The 18,553-nt window shown below is 43.1% G+C and overlaps 1 protein-coding gene across 1 annotated transcript; it reads right to left on the reverse strand.

The window, feature by feature from the left end:
• Positions 1-1,747: 1,747 nt before the first annotated feature.
• On the reverse strand, positions 1,748-17,871 carry THBS1 (thrombospondin 1). The gene is made up of 22 exons (XM_008566110.1): positions 17,800-17,871; positions 17,133-17,228; positions 16,301-16,860; positions 15,352-15,427; positions 14,876-15,072; positions 14,641-14,763; positions 13,517-13,610; positions 11,570-11,743; positions 10,879-11,055; positions 10,377-10,550; positions 9,987-10,114; positions 9,717-9,869; positions 9,040-9,258; positions 8,434-8,541; positions 7,697-7,856; positions 7,425-7,543; positions 6,411-6,645; positions 5,991-6,218; positions 5,552-5,823; positions 5,070-5,167; positions 4,826-4,965; positions 1,748-3,901 (listed from the first exon to the last, which is right to left on the reverse strand). The coding sequence occupies exons 2-22, from the start codon at positions 17,197-17,199 to the stop codon at positions 3,894-3,896; spliced, it is 3,510 nt and encodes a 1,169-aa protein (XP_008564332.1). The 5' UTR covers positions 17,200-17,228; positions 17,800-17,871; the 3' UTR covers positions 1,748-3,893.
• Between the last annotated feature and the right edge of the window lie 682 nt (positions 17,872-18,553).

Genomic DNA, 18,553 nt, shown 5'->3' on the forward strand with positions numbered 1-18,553 from the left:
TCTGTTATAGGAGTTTTGGTAAGGGGAAAGAAAAAAGTGATTTTAAGTAATGAGTTCTGCCATTAAAAAAGGTGACACCATTCCTTAGCATGTCAGCTGAAGGTAACTCTAACAAGGACTGGTCAACTGAATTTATAATATAATTCAACACTAAGGCTTCAGACTTAAAAAAAAAAGAAAGTAACCCCGATTTAGAGAGAATGTGTTCTTAATTAAAAACAGGCGTTTTTATGTTGCGGTTCCTTCTAGGCCTGAGTGCTTCAGAACGAGATACATAATAAAAAGTATAGAGGAGAGAGAGCTAATTAATTTTAGGAATGGATTTAGTAGTTTAAAATGTGAAGTTTTTTTAAAACATATAATTCTTAAAAAACTACTTATTGGTGTCACCTTTATTGTAAATTCCCCTGGGACCTAAAGTTATTGTCCTTCAATCTCACTCTCCCAAAACACATGACAATAAACTCTTGTAGGAGGAAAAAGCTATCATCTCCAGGACGTAATTTTAATTTGTAACAAGTCCTTTATTTCAGTATAAGCTGTTGATTTAAAGGTCAATCCTGGAGTGCAAATAGAATGTGCCTGGGACAAAAGCTCCTGTTACCAGCCACTTTTTCTGTCTCATCTTGATTTCAATCAGTTTTGCTCCACTACCTAAAAATGAATTAGAATTTTCTCCCAGGATCTTTGCATGTTGAACTACTCTATGAATCAATCATGTCGGTGTGCTTTGAAGAATTATTTCTTTAGAACCGTTTTCCTAACTCCACAACTATTACCAACACTTTCTAGTTCTTGCTTTGTCACTTTGGCACTATGAAGTTATTTGGCAATTTACATTTATATATGATCATGCTACCCAGATAGATAAATGTTTTTAGAATGAGAAAGAAAAATCAACAAGGGAGAAACATTGTCTCATTCAGCTAGTCCTTTCTAGTGTTTAACAGACCTCAAAGCCAGACTTTTAATCTTCTCATAAGATTTCTTCTTTGATGTCTTTTTATTAAAACTAGAAATTAATTCGTCAGTATTCTACATTTATGATTGGCCCATCCAAAACTCAAGGTCTGCTTATTGTAACCCTTTGGCCTTCTCTTCACAGAGTAATTTGACATTTACACACACACACTCTTACGCATTCCTTCTCAATTTTACATTTCTTTTTAGTCATCTGTTTTTGACCAAAGGTATTATTCATTCTCCAAAAGATACCTATAATGCCTGGCTCAGCTTTTCAAAGACAATTCCTCCCTCTTACACACTCCTGATGCTTCTCTACAATGTGCAGTTACGTTGCCCATCCGGTGCCATCATTCATAGGTCAGAAAATGTGGCTGCGAGAGTTACATGTGCTTCACAGCTGTTTTTCCCTTTGTGGTCATTGTTCTTTTTAGAAACAGAACCGAACTTTGAAAAGGATTCAATAATTGACATCTAATGACATTAATAAAATGTGAAATTGTATTCTTCTGGGCCCCATGACTTAGGAGTCATTTCTCTTTTATATGTTTTAAAATGGCAGGCTAATTTATTGTGTTGTTCTTTTATTCCATAAATCCAGCAAATATATATTCTAAGCCTAAACCTGAGCAACTCAGTCTTTCTAATTTGTATGAGAACTGTGAATGTTACTGTTACACACTGTGATTTCTTTTTGTGTATGCTATATTGGTTTAAGAATGGTATTTACCCATACCTCATAATATAAAGCTAGTAGAGAACAAACAAACATGGATACGGTAAGTATAAATATAAATTTCCATATGATTTATTGTTGTTTCTTGTACATAAGAAACAGTAATATACAACTTACACTGCTTTAGAATGTAAAATGGATAAAAATGTGTACAAAAAAAGCACATTCCTAGAAAAAGGTATTGGCAAATAGTAAAAACTTGGGGATAAAAAGCAAAAAACAAATCAAAACAAAACAAAAAAAGAGAAAAACCAACAATTCTTCAATTCAGTGTGCAAACATTATATAAAAATAGAAATACTAACTCTACAGGCAGTATTTCTTGATAAATTATTTAAATAGCATATCTACACAATCTGAGATATCTATTCCAATGGCAATGAGAAAATAATTTATAAAAATAAAGCAATGGTATACAAGATGATAGAAAAAACATAACTTTCAGAAATTGTATTTAACATTTCAATGCTCTTTCTTTATTGGGAATACTTTTCTGCAAAGAACTTTCATACTATGTACAACATTGACTTTTTTAGGTACTACAGTAGCTTTAAGTTTGTTAGACACTTAAACTCTTTCTGCTTAATCCAAAAATTCTTTACTCAGTCACACAACAAATGAGGTAATATTTGTATATAAGTTTCACCTTTGTCATTTTTTTTCTCTTTTGGAAAAATGAAAAAAAAGATAAGTGTATATGCTTTTCTTCTCCCTGGAAATAGGCACAAGGGATGGTGTAAAACAGATTAAAGAGCTCATGGCTTTTTTTGCAATCTAAAAAACTTGCTAATGGACAACCAACGGATTCCACTTGAAAAGACGAAACAAAGAAAAAAAAAAAAAGAATTCCAAATCATTCACTCTGAGCACAAAATGAAGCACAAAGTTATGCTGATTTTCCTTGTGCCATTTTTGCAAGAGATTTGCTGATACATCTCAACTACCTGCTCTCAATCACTTTCCATACGAAACCTAAATTCCAGGTAGAACAGAGTTAATAAATAATCTGTATTTACAATCTTACAGTCATGAAGACTCATAACAAAGATGATATGGATAGTCCTTCCGCCTCTTCCTGTTCCATGAATAATCCTTCAGACAGATCCTCCAGAATAGGTAAAAAATAAATATTTTACATTGTAAAGCATTTGTAAAAAAAAAAAAAAAAAAGAATGCTCAAGAACCTATTCTAAAAGAGAGAATTGAAAAACTCCATAATTCAGAAGAAAGGAGAGAAAAGGAATGTTTTAGTTAGGTTGGTAATAACTTTGTGCCTTTCTAACCATAAAAATTTAAGCACATCTGCCCTTCCCTCTGGGAGGCAGCTGGTGCTCACTGAGATGGTAAGTTTTCCTATTTTGCTGCTACATCTGCACAAGCTACATTTGGAATAAAACCAACACTTTCAGTGTGACCAGACAATGGCAGCCAGCCCTGCATTACACTGGTTCAATTCTGGCTCCCTATTCTGGCCACTACAGGTGATATGAAAAGGGTAGGGATCAGGGAGAAAGTCCAGAAGCCAGTCTTTTCCTCCCGTCCCTGCTTCTCTTTAAGTGCCTATTTATGTGGGTTAATCAGCTAACACGAGTCAGCATCATGAAATCCAGCAATAGTCTTTCAGGGGATTTCACAAAATCCCCTGGTAATGATTTAGTACCAAACATGTAACAGTTCCTCCACATTTTCTTCATACAGTCGTCTTTTGGGAATGCACCCTCCTCCTGGTGCTTTGACCCCTGATCCCCCTATTCCTAAGGGAGTATGTCAGAGGTGGTTTTGTTTCCTAATTCTAGTGAGTCCTCCCTTCTCTGACATGCCTGAAAATGCTTTTGAGTCCCCTGCTCAGAGATGGCCTCACAATAGCACCCTGCTCTGTGACAAAAGCAAAGTAAGGCAGGCATCTTTCCAACTGAATCAAGAAAATGCTTTTGCCTTTTCAAAAGCAAGCCAAAGTAATTGTTTCTATTCTTGGAAGATGTCTTCTCGTTCGTTGGAAGCTGAATGCTGAGCCTGTTTTTGAAAACTGCATTTTCTCGAGGCAGGTCACATATTCTAGGAGTCCACACCGATGCAAGCAGAGAAAAAAGGAAGGCAAAGAGAAGAGATCCTGGGGGTTTTCTCAAGTCCATGGTTCCAGAAGGTGCAACATCAGCATTGGTTATGATCAGTCTTTTGATCAAAAATTTGATGATTAGGAATCTGTTAATGTATAAACAAATAAACATAAATACATAAATGAAAACTTTAATTCATAAAGGCACAGTCATCTTAACATGAGTTAGTAAATTAATAACTTAGGGAGGGATAGCTCTGCTTTTGTAATGACAAAAACATAATTGAAGATTTTTCAAATATATTAACATTTAATTTTATTAGCTGACGTTGATGCTAGGAGATTGACACAACATGACCTTCCAGAACTTACGTTACGCTTTCTAAGGCTGTAAATGTTAAAAGTTTAGGGAGTTTTATTTTAAAAAGGCAGTCAAGTTATATCATAATTTAAATATTTTTTGATTAAAATTAACCATTTTTCTTTGATCTTATTGGCATCAGGCCTTGGCCCATTAAATACTTATTAAGCATTTATTTTGTGTTAGGTCCAATGCTGGACTCAGACAAAGCTTAAGTAATTACTGAGTGAAAAAGAATTGAAAAAAACAAAATAAAACAAAAAGCTTAGGTTAATAGTGAAAATTAATTTAACATGCCAATATGAAGGCAACACTCCTTTCCCCTTTTTGTATATAGAGAAAGGTTGTGAAAGACAACTTTGTGCTGTGATGGCATGAAGAAAAGTAAAAGCAGTATGTAAGATATATATAATAATAATTTAAGAAAAGTATTATTAATGAGGTCTAAACTATACAGGAGCTTGTCTGCAGTTTACCTTTGTACTGTGCATGAAGAACAGAGATTGCTAAGCAAATTAATTGTTAATATTTTATAAGCCACAGTTTGTAGACATTATTTCATTTTTTATCACTATGTCCTCAAAAGCCAAATATGAATAACCCTTCTCTAAAATAGTCTTTAAATCAGACTCTGCCATAATTGTCATCCTCAAATTATTAGTCTGAATTAGAGATGTCAATCGTACATTCACTGTAATTTTGCTCCTACCTCTACATTCATATTTCATGTCGGAGAAGAACACCATTTCTTGAGAGAAGACAAACAACCCTAGCCTGCCACCAGCATAGGTTTTGTCGTAGATGGGACCTGAGTCAGCCATGATTTTCTTCCCTTCATACATCACCACTCTGCAGGGAAAAAAAAAAATCTCATTAGTGACACTGCTACTTTTTGGTTTTTTTTTTTGTCCATCAGTGTGACTGTAACTGAAATTTAACCAGTGCAATTTTACCTGATGAAACCCGTCTTTGGCCTATGGCTGAGACGCCATCTGTAGGCAGTGAAGTCTTTCCAGCCTATGTGACGAGGGTCATGCCACAGGGTGCGCACCTGATGGAAAAGCAAAAGAAAAGGTTGAAACATAGCTCCATCAGAAGACTTACATTTCATTCCGTAAGAAACAGTGGGTGAAAGGTACTGTGTTGACCTAAATTAGAAGGCTGCGATGTAGGCTTTCTTCCAAGGCCTTTCTCATTTGTTGTGTGCATATAAAGCAGAGAGAGAAGGGAAAGGAACTTCTTTGAAAAGGCTGAAACTGCCACTGGATTTGAAGGGTCACTCTCGGTCACGGGGAGCAGAGATTAATGCTCCAGTTGGTGATGCTGGGAACTTTATATCTAATACTCCCTGTTGGGAATGTGGGCCAGAGCAGTGTCCCCAGTGCTAGTCAAGCACCTGTCATCTCGCTCCCTTCTGTAGGGAATTGCTCCTCACCTGGCCAGGGGTGTTTCCTGTGTGCCACAGGGCATTCCGCAGGTGCTCGCCAGGTCCTGTGGTGGAATTCACAACTTTCACAGAAAGGCCGGAGTATCCCTGAGCCCTCGTAGGGTTGGTGTCCCAGTAGGACTGGGTGACTTGCTTCCACATCACAACGTAGAAGCGGCTACTGGACTGGTAGCCAAACACAAATCCAGCATAGTCATCATCTCTTTCAGTGTTGATGAAGAAAGTGCCACTGAAGTCCACAGCATTAAACTCGTCATAACCTGGAAGATGAGGCAGAGCCAGGTTAAAACCTGCAGCCTTTAGAAGGTTCTCGGTTACATTCCCAGACATTCTTAGTACCCACAGGGACAGTTGCAGCTGCCAGATTTTATATTTGCTTCCTTCCCATGCATGCATTAGCTTCTTGATCTCAGAGCTCACTACTCACCTACAGCAAGTCCAGGATCACAGTTGACAGTCTGGACAAGTTCTTTACCCTGATGGCGTACAACCCAGTTAGGGTCATTTTGAGATGTCCCTTTAGGATCCAGAGGAATCATCTGGAATCGGCGGAAATCAGTCTCACTGATATCAACATTCTCAGGACAGATGTCATCGATGTCTGGCACATTGTCATGGTCAAAATCATCTTTGCAAGCATCACCTCGGCCATCACCTAAGGTCAAAAAGGCAAGACCTCAGTGAAATTGTGAAATGCTATATTACTAGTGTCAGAAATTCACTATCTTGCCAAAGTTGGCATTTAGTCACTTTGTCCTCTCAATTGCCTTCAGCTTTGTTTTTATTTTCTCAATCTGGACAGCCATAGTGTGAGATACTCTCTTAAAAAGTAACTGTGCTGACTCACCATCAGAGTCCTTCTGGTCGGGATTGGGCACAAGTCTGCAGTTGTCTCTGTCATCAGGAATGCCATCATTGTCATCATCATGGTCACAGGCATCTCCCTTGCCATCTTTATCATGGTCAGCCTGGTTGGCATTGGGCACGTATGGACAGTTGTCCAGATTGTTCTGGTGGCCATCTTCATCAATATCTTGATTATTGTCACAAGTATCTCCAATGCGGTCTGAGTCAGAGTCCAGCTGAAAGAGAGACATAAATGGAGGGTAAAGCAAACTATAAATCATTAATGTTAAAGAGAACACTAATATTCCCCCAACAGAAAAAATTCTCCAATGTTTGATATGTCCAGTGAGGTTTCATGTCTATTTATATACTACTGCAGAAAGATAGTTAATTTAATTAGCAATTAAATTTTAAAAGTTTTTGTCCCGTGATCCTTGTTTTCATATGAAAATCTGAGGAGAGATATTTGAAGGTTTTTTTAATATAAAACTTCCTAAATAAAATTAAATAGAGCTATTTAATCACTAAGGATGGAATGCAGTGCTAACTGCTTATATCTTAATGTTAAATGAAATTCTCTGGGTACATTTTGTAATTTTCATTGAAGTTTTCAATTGTAAAACTGTTGACATGTCAACTTCTACTCTAGGTGGTGAAATCATGGAAACATGGCCATCTCTTAGTTTTATGTATAATTACTATTATAGAATTATCAGTCACAGATCCCTGCTTTGTACAATTTATTTTAACAACAGTAGATCACGCTGAGCAAGTCAAATAGACCTTACAGATGACAAGATTGAAGGTACAAGATGTTTATGCTACAGATCTATGGGACTCTTTAAAGGGAGCTCATATTAGGCAAACTGTTTACATGAACACGTTGCAATTGGCTATGAGAACACTGACAGCCATGGTAATGAAAATGTTTGAACTCTATTAAACTCAGTTTTTAAAGGCCTAGAAAGGAATATCCCAACACTTTACTGAGAGACTCTAAAAGGAATCCACCTACCTGATCTGGATTGTGTTCCAGGGGGCAGTTGTCACATTGATCTCCAACCCCATCCATATCAGTGTCCCTCTGGTCCACATTGTAGACATACTGGCAGTTGTCTCGTTCATTGAAGATACCTACAGAGAACAGGGGACAAATAAGAGCTGGGATCTCCAGCCTTGGATGTTTTGACCAAATGCATACTAATGGCCAGGACCGGAGAGAAATAAATTGAAAGCTGTGCATGTTCCCCATCTCCTATGGGCCTGCTGAGCCAGGGAGCGCCTTACCATCTCCATCAATATCTGCAGCACAGGCGTCCCCTTCCCCGTTGTTGTCTGTGTCTGCCTGATCTGGGTTGTGGTTGTAGGGGCAGTTGTCACAGCGGTCTCCCACGTCATCTCTGTCGTAGTCATACTGGGCTGGGTTGTAATGGAATGGACAGTTGTCCTGCAAGGAGAAAAAATGGAGCATTCTACAACAGTGCCTGTGAAACCAGCTCAAGTCTCAAGCCATGTGCATACTAGGTATACAATTGCAAATATCTGTAATAATTATTTCCTACTTAGTAGATAGACTAATTGAGTACTCAGTGTAAAATGATCACTATAAAAGTTAAAAGCCCGGACATATTGAATGAAAAGTGGATTCCTTTTGGTTACAAGTCAGTGAGATGTAAAATATAATCCCATCATCTCAGTCTCAGTATGCCCAAAGTAAGTTTTACTGTGATTGAGACATGACATTTGAAATGAATCTGGGGAACAAAGTGTCATTTTTTTATACATTGTACTTTCTCTCTCAACTGTGGGGGTGGGAAGGTGTGGTAAAAAACAAAACCTTCATTTAAAAATTCTCTTGGCAATGTCAATGTCTTCAAATGACTGAAACACAATAAGTAATTTCTAATTATCCTATGTAACCATTTTTATGTTTTTGGCTATAACTCTGTAATTTCCTTGAATCCTAAAGTGTTTCAGGCTGTTGCTGAACTGAAAAGATAAAAGAGGAATGGAAAATATTTTACCCTATCATCTGGAATTTTATCATTGTCATCGTCATCGTCACAGGCATCGCCGATTCCATCCTTGTCATAGTCCTCCTGCCCTGAGTTGGGAAGGTTGGGGCAGTTATCCTAGGAAAGAGAAGACACCTGTTAGAGCTCCAGTTTGTGTTTCCTTTGCTTAGCTCATGCATGAAGGAGCACACTGGGATATTCTAAACAGAAGGAGAATGCAGAACTGCACTGTAACAGTATATATTTTTTATGGGAAGACAAAAAATGAAATGTTTTCTTGGGGGATATACATGTAGAGTGTGTATAAATGCTCCAGGCTGTGTAGATGCCGTGAACACAAGTCATACTCTGCTGGTATTTGGTACATTAGAGAACACTTTTTTGGACAGAAGAATCGACTGACCATGGGAAAAAATTGCCAAAAGCACCTGCCCCGTTCATATTCTTGGCATCAAATGATTTAATATTAATGAGAATTAACGCCTCTCTGCCTTTGGGAGATTCAGTCTTTCAATTTCATTTTCAAACTTTAAGCATTTAAAATTCCTTCACATGTTCTTTTCATAAGGGTAATGTGCCTTCTTTTTGGAAGCACATGAGGGAAGGTGGCTGTACCTTTTTGCAGTGGTAAGTTGCATTGGCCACGCACACCAGGTCCTCATTGGGCCAGCCATCGAGGTCTGTGTCCTCCCCGCAGATGATGCCATTGCCAGCGTAGCCGGGCTTGCACTCGCAGCGGTACATGGGGTCACTGTAGTGGCCCAGATAGTTGCACTTGGCGTTCTTGTTGCAGTCATGTGTCCCCTCTGTGCAGGGGTTGCGGGGCTTGCACACCTGAGGGTACAACATCTTGATGTTAGGCAGAGCATTCCAGAGTCCCCAGCTACTGCAGAAACAAGAGCCCAGATTCCTATCATCTCCAACTAGACAGAGGCTCCATTTGGAAGAGAGTGAGTTACCTCCATCCTTCCCCATTCTCCCCCTGAGAATGTCCAGGCTACAGGTGGACTCTGCCTTATGCTTGTTTTTCTTGGAATTGCTCAGCACCTAGGCATTTACAAGTCCACCTGCTCATGATGTATTCCAGAGTAGCGTTTTCAAATATGGTGGAATATTTTTCCCCTTCAGGACTTACCAATGAATTTTCTAGTCATGTTTCTGAAACTAGAATATACATTCATCCCCTCACTCTGTTTTTTTGAAGGATACAAAGTGATATTCCTCTCTTTTTTAATTGTTTCGGTCAAGGTCAGCTCTCTTCTCCCCTGGTCTACCCGTTTAGTATGCTGTACCTGTTTGTTGGCTGTGGCATGTTCAACGCCCTGGCCAAAGGGCTGTGAGCCGGTGAAGCGTGGTGGGCAGGGCAGGCAGTTGTAGCCGGGGTCCGTGTTCTCACACCTGTGCTCTCCATTGTGGTTGAAGCAGGCATCAGGCACTAATTTGCACTATGGAGGAAGTTAAGAGTTTGCTTGATGTTTAGAAAACACTGCCATAAGGAAATGACTAGGACAGGTTAGCTGCTTTCCTAAATGTAGTAATAACTCGAGCCATCAGTGCCTCACCTCATCAACATCTTTGCACTGGATGCCATTTCCACTGTAACCAGGGGGACAAGCGCCACACTTCCAGCTGCCATCAGGGTAGCTAGTACACTTGGCACCGGCAAAGCAGGGATTGGACAGGCATCCATCTGAGACAAAGTGAGAGAGAGAGACAGGTAAATGGCTGGTCTAAGCTGCCGTTACTGCTGTGCTGGGCACTTAGAAAACAATATAGTGTAAGCTATTGTGGGGTCTGTGTAACTGATATCTCACTGAGATTATGTTGTCCTCTGCATTTTAGAGTAATTAAACCACTCAGGACCAAAAACTAGAACCCCCTTGAATGCTGACTGTGGCATTCAGTAAAATAGAAAGCTCCTAGGGTGGTGGTGTCCTAGGTACATGGCTCACCAATTGGACAGTCTTGCTTGTTGCAGAGCTGATTTTCTGTCACATCACCAACGCAGTCCTTGCCTCCAAACTGGGGTGTGGGGTTGTTGCAGAGCCGGCTACGTTTCTGCACCCCTCCTCCACAGGTGACGGTACAGATGTCCCACGGCGACCAAGGACCCCAGCCTCCATTGACTATAAGATAATGAAGCACATGCAAAAATCACAGTCAATTTTCAAATGCCTTACCTTGCATAGAAGACTCTCCTAAGCCTGTTTAAGAAACTTCTATGACCCTGACACATGGAAAGAATGTTTGGAAAGAGAGTGAGTTTGAAATGGTTTTCTCTCTGTTTTTCATTAAAAGAAGCTGCTGAGCATGCAGGACTTTGCTTCTGTTTGTTTCTCTAGTAAGTAACCTTTCCCCTTCCATGATCCACTGAACTGGAGGATGCAGATGCCAGGCAACCAACTGGGCAGAGCTGCCACCTACGCTCAGCCCTGTAACCGAGCTCACACTTACTGGGGCAGGCGTCTTTTTTGCAGGCTTTGGTCTCCCGAGCTTCGCCTTCACATGGTTTCCCGTTCATCTGGGGGCTGGGAGAGTTGCACAGCCGGATCCTTGTGATCACACCGTCACCGCATGTCACAGAACAAGATGACCACGGGGACCAGTGGCTCCAGCCACCATCCTGTTTAACTGAAGTGCAAAGCTGATGGTCACAAATGGTGTGGGCGTGCAGCTAGCTAAATAGAAGCCCTACTCAGGAGCATACAGAAATATTTCCAGGACATGGTCAATGGCAACTAATCCCAATGTGTAGTAGAAATCAGCTGTTGGCCACATGTTCAAATATCAACATGGAACATTTTCTACCATAGTACAGGTAATATTTTAACTATCTCAGTGGGGTGCTGTTAATAACCTAATGTTTATAGTGTGCTTACTATGAGCCAAGCTCTGTGGTCACTGCTTTACGTGCATTATCTAAATAAAATGCTCCAAATAACCTTATCAAGAAATATTATCCCCAAGTTGCAGAGGAGGCAAGAGCCTCAGAGAGGGTAGGTTGTGCACAGATGAGTGGTAGAATTGGGATTCACATCTAAAGATTCTGGAATCTCTGCTGTTAATCTCCAGGCTGTGGAGCTGCTCTTGGGATGACAATAGGACAGGCCAGTTGCCCACATCCCTAAGTGGCCAAGATGCTTACATCTCTTGTCACACTCCTGAATGTGGCAGGTCCGTGTCTGGACTGAGGAGCCCTCACAGCGGTTGTTGAGGCTGTCGCAGGAGCGGCCACGCTGCTGGATCCCGTTTCCGCATGTCACAGAGCAGGAGGTCCACTCAGACCATGGAGACCAGCCATCATCTGCAGAGTCACTGGCTGCAAGGGAAACAGAGGCTCCTTTAGTACATGATGATTAAGACAAGATATTCTTTAGACAGCTCTGTTTAGAACTTCACTTGCCAGAGTGTAAAGAAACAAAGCATTTCTTTTTTCTCTCCACTTTATTGATGGATAACTGGCAAATAAAACTTGTATATATTTAAGGTGTACAACGTGATATTTTGCTATACGTGTACATTGTGAAATGATTACCACTATCAAGCTCTCATATCTGTCACCTCATACAGTTACCATTTTTTTTTGTGTGTGGTGAAATCATTTAAGATCTATTCTCTTAGCAAATTTCAAATGTGCAATACATTATTTTTAACTATAGTCATCATGCTGTACACGAGCTCCCAGAACATCACATCGAAAGGCTACAGAGCTGTGGGGGTGCAGGATGAAAAACAGTATATTCCATAGGCTGACAGCTAGGGGGTTGATGTCAGGTCACTGTGTGCACAGCAGTGGGGTCATTGGATGCTTTGCCTGGGTCAGTACAGCTGCGTCTTCTCACAGTGAGTGCTCTCCTAGTCCTTGTTTCCTCCTTTCTCCCTTCTTAGCATTTCAAATGACTTTCCCTTTACCGACTTAAGATTTCTGGGTAGGCATTTCCAGTTTCAGGCTTCCAAGAATGTTAGAGTTTTCGGCAGCTTACAGGGGTCATTTCTGACTGCTAGGGAAGCCAGAGACCATGTGTTTGACAGATGAGCTCGAAGGCAGCCTAGCTGCTGTTGGCTGTGGCTCCAACTCGGCCACGAGGTTGGTCGGTTTGTTGTTCCCCCAGCATCTGGGGCCTTCTCTGCACATATTTTCACAAGAGGAGAATGTGTTTGTTTACCATCTGCCCAGGCACCATGACTACAATCACATCTAGCTGTATCAGAAAAAAGATGGAGAACTTGTTTTCTTTTGTTATTAGTTAGAAGTTTTCTTAGCAATCCCTGATTCAAGTTCAGAAGTCCACTAGCCCCCAGCCAGCTTCGTCCCTTTAACCCACACCTCAGGTACATGCCGAACAGAAATAGGTACACAAATGATCCTTGGAGTGTCAATATCTCTAACATGATCCCTGGGTGGAATTGGTTATTCTGAGCTGTGGCCCTGTGTGTAGGGTGGGGGGTAGGGCAAGTGTTACTTCCCTGTTTTCTTCCTTATCTTAGTTGTGATGAATCACTTTTATGACTTGTACCTTCTACGTTAAATATTGTCTCAGTGAAGAGATTAACTTATACTGGCAACAAAAACCAGGGATAGGGTGCCACGGAACAATATAGTTCCTTATATCTTTCAGTGCTCTGGAACTCAAATTGCTGTTATTCTCTTAGTTCTCCCATCCCTGCACATAAAATGAGCAAAACTTTCAGGCCCAATTCAGTCCGATGCTCACAACATAAGGCTAACAGTTTCTCTAGTTAGCAGATTGTTCTTAACTCTGCCACTAAAATCAAATTCTAAAAGTAGTCATCTTAGAACTATTGCTGCTACATACTCATCTCCTTTACTCAAAATGTAAAATCAGAATCAATAAGCAACACTAAGATCATTATTGCCTATACCATAATCCAGATGGGTAATTAAGAGTTAGTCATAAGGGAGTTTTTCGGCTCTATACAGCAGACAGGCCATCAGCTGCTGCAGCAAGAAACTGAATGAAAACATATGATGGAGATGAGGGTGGGGATCCAGTGTTGTGCTCAGTTGTCCAGGATGTATGCACAACTGACCTAGTCCATGAAAAATGGTTATGACATTTTAGGAACTTACGCCAACACCGTGGGCAGCATTCTCCATCAGGAACTGTGGCATTGGAACAGGGCATAATGGGGCAGGACACCTTTTTGCAGATGGTAACTGAGTTCTGCAGGGTGAGAGAGTGAGGGGGAAATGGGTTACTGAGCATACTGTAAACAGAAGTTTATGTACTGTAACATTTCCATTACAAGCCAAAGCATGGTCAGGGCTGTAAATGCTTTAGTGGAATAATTTTAATAGAAGATCTGTCCCTGTTGTATTTGCAGCCACCACGTAGATGGTTCTAGTACTAGTTACTTGTCACTCCATTTCTTGGAGAGTTCTTTTTAATCACTACTCAGTCAAGGGTGGGAGTTATAGCACAAAGAATTTATATGAGGAACCAACAAACAATGTGGGTCAAATTTACATCTGAAGTTGAACTTATAAAATTCAGCCGGGACTTCTAAATTTTTATATTTTATCTTTAGGGGGGAAAGAAGATCTATAAGGATTTTCCCCTCATCTATAGATCTGGCTTTATGTGATACTAGAGAAGAATGGGAATTTAATAAAAATAAAGTTGGTTTCCAAATCCAGTAATCCATGATTTGTATTTAAGCTTGACTTTGCTCAATGAGCCAAATAAACTCCCAACTCACTTGCCCCTGCGTGGAGGAAAACTAGAGTGAAATCCACACAGCAGGCAGTGCCATCTGAGCCGAGCAGATGGTGACGTCCTAACAATGGCCGGCTAAGTGATCTGAACAATCAACACTGTATGAAAAGAACCTCTGGGCCATAGCTGAATACAAATCAGGGTTGGGAAAAAAAAAAAAAAAGGAATGTTCAAACCAGTTTTATTTACCTGACATTCAACACTTAACCTTTGAACCTAAGCAGGTAAATTATTCAGATGTCTTAGTAGATTTGTTCTCATATATACTTAGCCTGGAGTATAATTAATACTTTGATAAACCTTCTGAGAGTTTAAAGAAAAATTTATAGATGCCATGACTGCATCTTAAAGAAAAACCACTTTGGAGTCAGGCCATGGAACACAGAAAGAACTTGTGTGGCCATTTGGGTATTTCCACAGAGATGTGGCTTCAAACACATGCCATCGATGCTTATTTTAGTTTGTGAAGATCCCTTACCTGACAGCGACACTCGGTGCAGCTATCAACAGTCCATTCCTCATTATTCCTGTACTGAACTCCATTGTGATAGCAGAGGGGAGGCCTCCTCAGCTCATTGGCCAACTCTTTGTTCTCTTCAGTCTAAAAGGGGGAGAATGATTGTTAGTGTCCAACCTCATTTTCAGTCATTTGAGACCATCTGTGATAAACCTTCAGGGCTCATGCTAACGGGCTGGGAGTGAAGGCCACTGACCACTTTGCGGATGCTGTCCTGCAGCGTAGTCACGATGGTGCGCAGGCCCCTGAGTTCTAGGACCATGTTGGACAGCTCGTCACAGGAGATGCCACAGATGGCTTGCAGGTCCTTTGTCTTGTGGCCAATATAGTTAGTGCGAATGGCAGGGCTGGAACCATTCACCACATTGTCAAGGGTGAGGAGGACATTGGTAGCTGCCAAGAAACAAACAAAATGAAGGTAGTAGAAGAACTTCAAACAGATGCTCCCACCAGCCAGCCTCTTGAGTTTTTAGCCATTGCATTGGGGTGAGGGATGCAGGGGGAGGGGATGCCTTTGTGTGGAATACCCTCTGAGGTCACTTTTGTACACCTCTTTACTATGTGACTTGGGGTAATTTATGCACAAACACTATTGCTTAAATTTCTCAGCTTGTTTTTGGTGGAATTCCCCCCTAATTTTCCCATATTTCCTAAAAATAGAGGGGTACTCACAGCTGGAGCAGCCTTTGTTCCTGAGGATGTCTTCTGGTGTGGTCCCAAAGACAAACCTTACATTCTGCAGCACCCCCTGTGGGCAGAGGACGCACATTACTTGTAGAATGTTTGGGGTGGGGTGAGGGTGTATGTGTGGGGGAGACTGTCTCTTTATGCTAGGAAATGCACACAATAGATATTCTAAAAGCTTAAAAGAGTTCTATTTTAAGATCACTTTGTCAAAATAACACCAACATAAATTGCCAAACAACTTCAAAATCTTAATTGTGTTTTCTGCCAAGTCTTCAGTATTTTACAAAGAATTCAGTTATCAGCCTACTTGGGTACACAGGAAATGGAATCTGATACTAAAGGATATAATGACACTTTGCAGTGTCAAAGAGTTAAATGTGGCAGTTCAAAGCCATAGTTGCAATGATCTAGAAGTTAAGGCAGGGAAGAACTTGGAATAGCAAATAGCCACTATTTTAACCTTTATTTGAAACCAGCTGCACCCGATGAGGAATCAAATGGCAAAATGGTTGTGATTCTGCCCGTAAGTATCTGTTTCAAGCAATACTAAAATCGATGGAATGCACTTGAAGTAAGTTATTTTCTTATGAGCCTGAGGAGTATCTAAGGCTTGAACAGGCTGACTGCTATAGGAAAACCATTTCTTCTTTCCTTGAGTTTTCAAAGTGTGGTTCCCAGACCACCAGCATCAGCACCATTATTGCCTGGTACTTGTTAGAAATGCAAATTCTCAGGCCCCACTCCTGATCTACTGAATCCAGAATCTGGGGATTGGGTGCAGCAGTATGAGCTTTAACAAGCCCTCCAGGTGATTCTGACACTCCCTAAAGTCTGAGAACTGCTACTTTAGTGTCTGGACAGTATTTCCTGTAGCGCTCCTGACAAGTCAGCTGGCTCACAGATGATCCCATGGATCAGGGGGAAGAAGCCTCACCTGGAAATTGTCATTGACGCCTCCCTTTGCGATGCGGAGTCTGGCGATATTGGCCAGGTCCCTGGTGAAGATGCTTTGGATGGGGACATCCAGCTCCGCGTTCTCCATCTTCTCGCAGTCTATGTACAGCTGGGCTCTGTCTTCCTGCACAAACAGGGTGATGCTCTTCCACTGGCCGGTCGCCAGGAGAGCTTCTTCCACTGACACCACATGCTGCTTCCCTTGCACGGTCAGGCTCAGGTCCAGGGTGCCCGCCTTGCCATTGGAGACCACGCTGAAGACCTGGCCAGAGTGGTCTTTCCGCTCCAGGGCCAGCAGTGTGCCCCGGGTCTTCTTCATCTGCCTCAGGGAGGCCAGGAGGAGGAAACCTTTCTCTGCCCGCACAGCATCCACTAGGTCTTGGAACTTGTCATCAGGCACAGGAGGGATCAGGTTGGCATCCTCGATGCGGAAAGCTGGGCTAGAAGGGTCAGGGCCTTTAACCAGTCGGCGCCCAGAGCCCTTGCGGGCAGCCCCGGTGAGTTCAAAGATGTCAAACACACTGTTGTCTCCCCCAGACTCTGTTAAGACAGAAGAGGACACACAGTGAGCTTTGTAGGCTGGGGCCAGAGGTGAGTGGTTTAGCTCTGAAGGGTGGGACCGGTGGGACCAGAGGGACAGGGTGAAAACACCCAGCAACTACTCAAAGAGCGGAAAAAACACCATGATTAGAACTGAATCAGGGCTTAGGGAGAAACAGTTGGGAGGGGACAGCATGGGAGGGGGCACACACGGTGGAGCCAGGACCCCCGTCCTCTGACCTCCTCCCACTAAAGGTATCACACAGACTCACCTGGAATGCGGTTGGTGCCACACACATGCAGCAGAAGCAGGAGACTGAGTCCCCAGGCCAGCCCCATGGTGGAGCTGTTTGTGCCCAGCAGGGAGCCTGTAGCAGGAAGTATAAGAGCCCAGGGTCAGAGACCACCTAAGCAGGGAGGGTGGGCAAAAACTGGGGGCTGGGCCCTGGTGATCCCTCTTTGACCCCACATTTGCTGGAACGAGGAACAACAGGATTTACTTTCCAAAGGCATCACACACACACAGACACACAAACACAGCATGAGAGAGGTGGAGGAAGGAGATTGTGGTTTTAAAGTATGGGGGGGACAAGACCAACAATCTGGGGCCTTTTCCTTGGGTGGTCAAGGGTGGATTCGGTCAGGAGATGTAGCTGGGGAGGGGGTAGGGGGAAATAGAGATTCTTCCCGGGAGGATTAATATAAAGGTTTAGGGAGGACTTGGAGAATAAGGAAATCATGGGTTGTCCTGATAAGCTGGTTTGTGAACCCCAATGCTGGAGAGGATGGGTCTGGAGTCTTCCCATGAAGAGTCTCCCAGCGGCGGGGAGGGACAGGATGGAGCAGGCGGAGGGGGAGAGTAAGAGATCTGGGGACCCCTGACCGGCCGAAGCGGGCCAGGGCAGCGCTGGTCCTCGGTGGCCGCCTGGGACCTCTTACCTGCGTGGACGCGGCGCAGCGGTCGGGAGGGCGGCGAGGGCGAGCGACGGGCGCCGAGTCCTGGAGAGGCGCCGGGGGAATCGGCGGTTGGAGTCGGAGGCTGCGCCGGGAGAGCTCTCCGGAGCCGGAGCGCGCAGGCCGGCTCGGGGGCAGTGGCTGGCGAGGCGGAGGAGCCGCGCGCTTTTAAAGGGGCGCGCACATTCCTGGGGATTCCTCCGGCCAATGGGCTGCGGCCGGGCAGGAAGCGGCGGGGGGGCCCGTCTGGGTTCCTCTCTCCGCCCCCCGCTGCCTGGCGCGCGGCTTTCCAGCTAGAAGTGGAGGGGGAGGCGGGGGTCGGGCACAGGAGCACTGCGACGTCTCAGGAAAATAGGTGCCCGCCCACGCAGCGTTGGCGCCCAGGGCTCAGCACGCCGGCTCCTGCGCCACGCGGGCCCGAGGGATCGGCGTGAGCATCCCGAGCAGTGGCCGGGCTTTGGCGACCACCCAAGGCCCTCGGGGCGGCTCTGGGGCAAGCCAGTCTCCTTGAATGCCTGGCGATGGCCGAGGGGTGGACACTTGAGACAGAGCCTGTTTTGTAAAAAAAAAAAAAAAAAAAAAAAAAAAAGGGGGCTCGACGGAGTAAATGGGACCACGAGAGAACAGTCGTTAAAAAAGCCGCCTCTTGGGTACTTGTGGACCCTGTCGCCCATCCGTCCCGGTGGGATGGGGGACCACGCGTCCTCTGCACACCGCGCTCCCGCCTCGCCCGTACCCC

Source organism: Galeopterus variegatus, unplaced genomic scaffold (genome assembly GCF_000696425.1).
Source record: "Galeopterus variegatus unplaced genomic scaffold, G_variegatus-3.0.2 Scaffold220, whole genome shotgun sequence".
NCBI lineage: Eukaryota > Metazoa > Chordata > Mammalia > Dermoptera > Cynocephalidae > Galeopterus > Galeopterus variegatus.

Excerpts from the sequence above, each read along its gene's own strand:
- THBS1 (XM_008566110.1), bottom strand. The coding sequence starts at position 17,199 with ATGGGGCTGGCCTGGGGACTCAGTCTCCTGCTTCTGCTGCATGTGTGT. Across the intron at positions 9,870-9,986 it reads AGTGCAAAGATGTTGATGAG|TGCAAATTAGTGCCTGATGC; the intron begins GTGAGGCACTGA and ends CTTCCTCCATAG. Across the intron at positions 7,857-8,433 it reads ATAAAATTCCAGATGATAGG|GACAACTGTCCATTCCATTA; the intron begins GTAAAATATTTT and ends TTCTCCTTGCAG.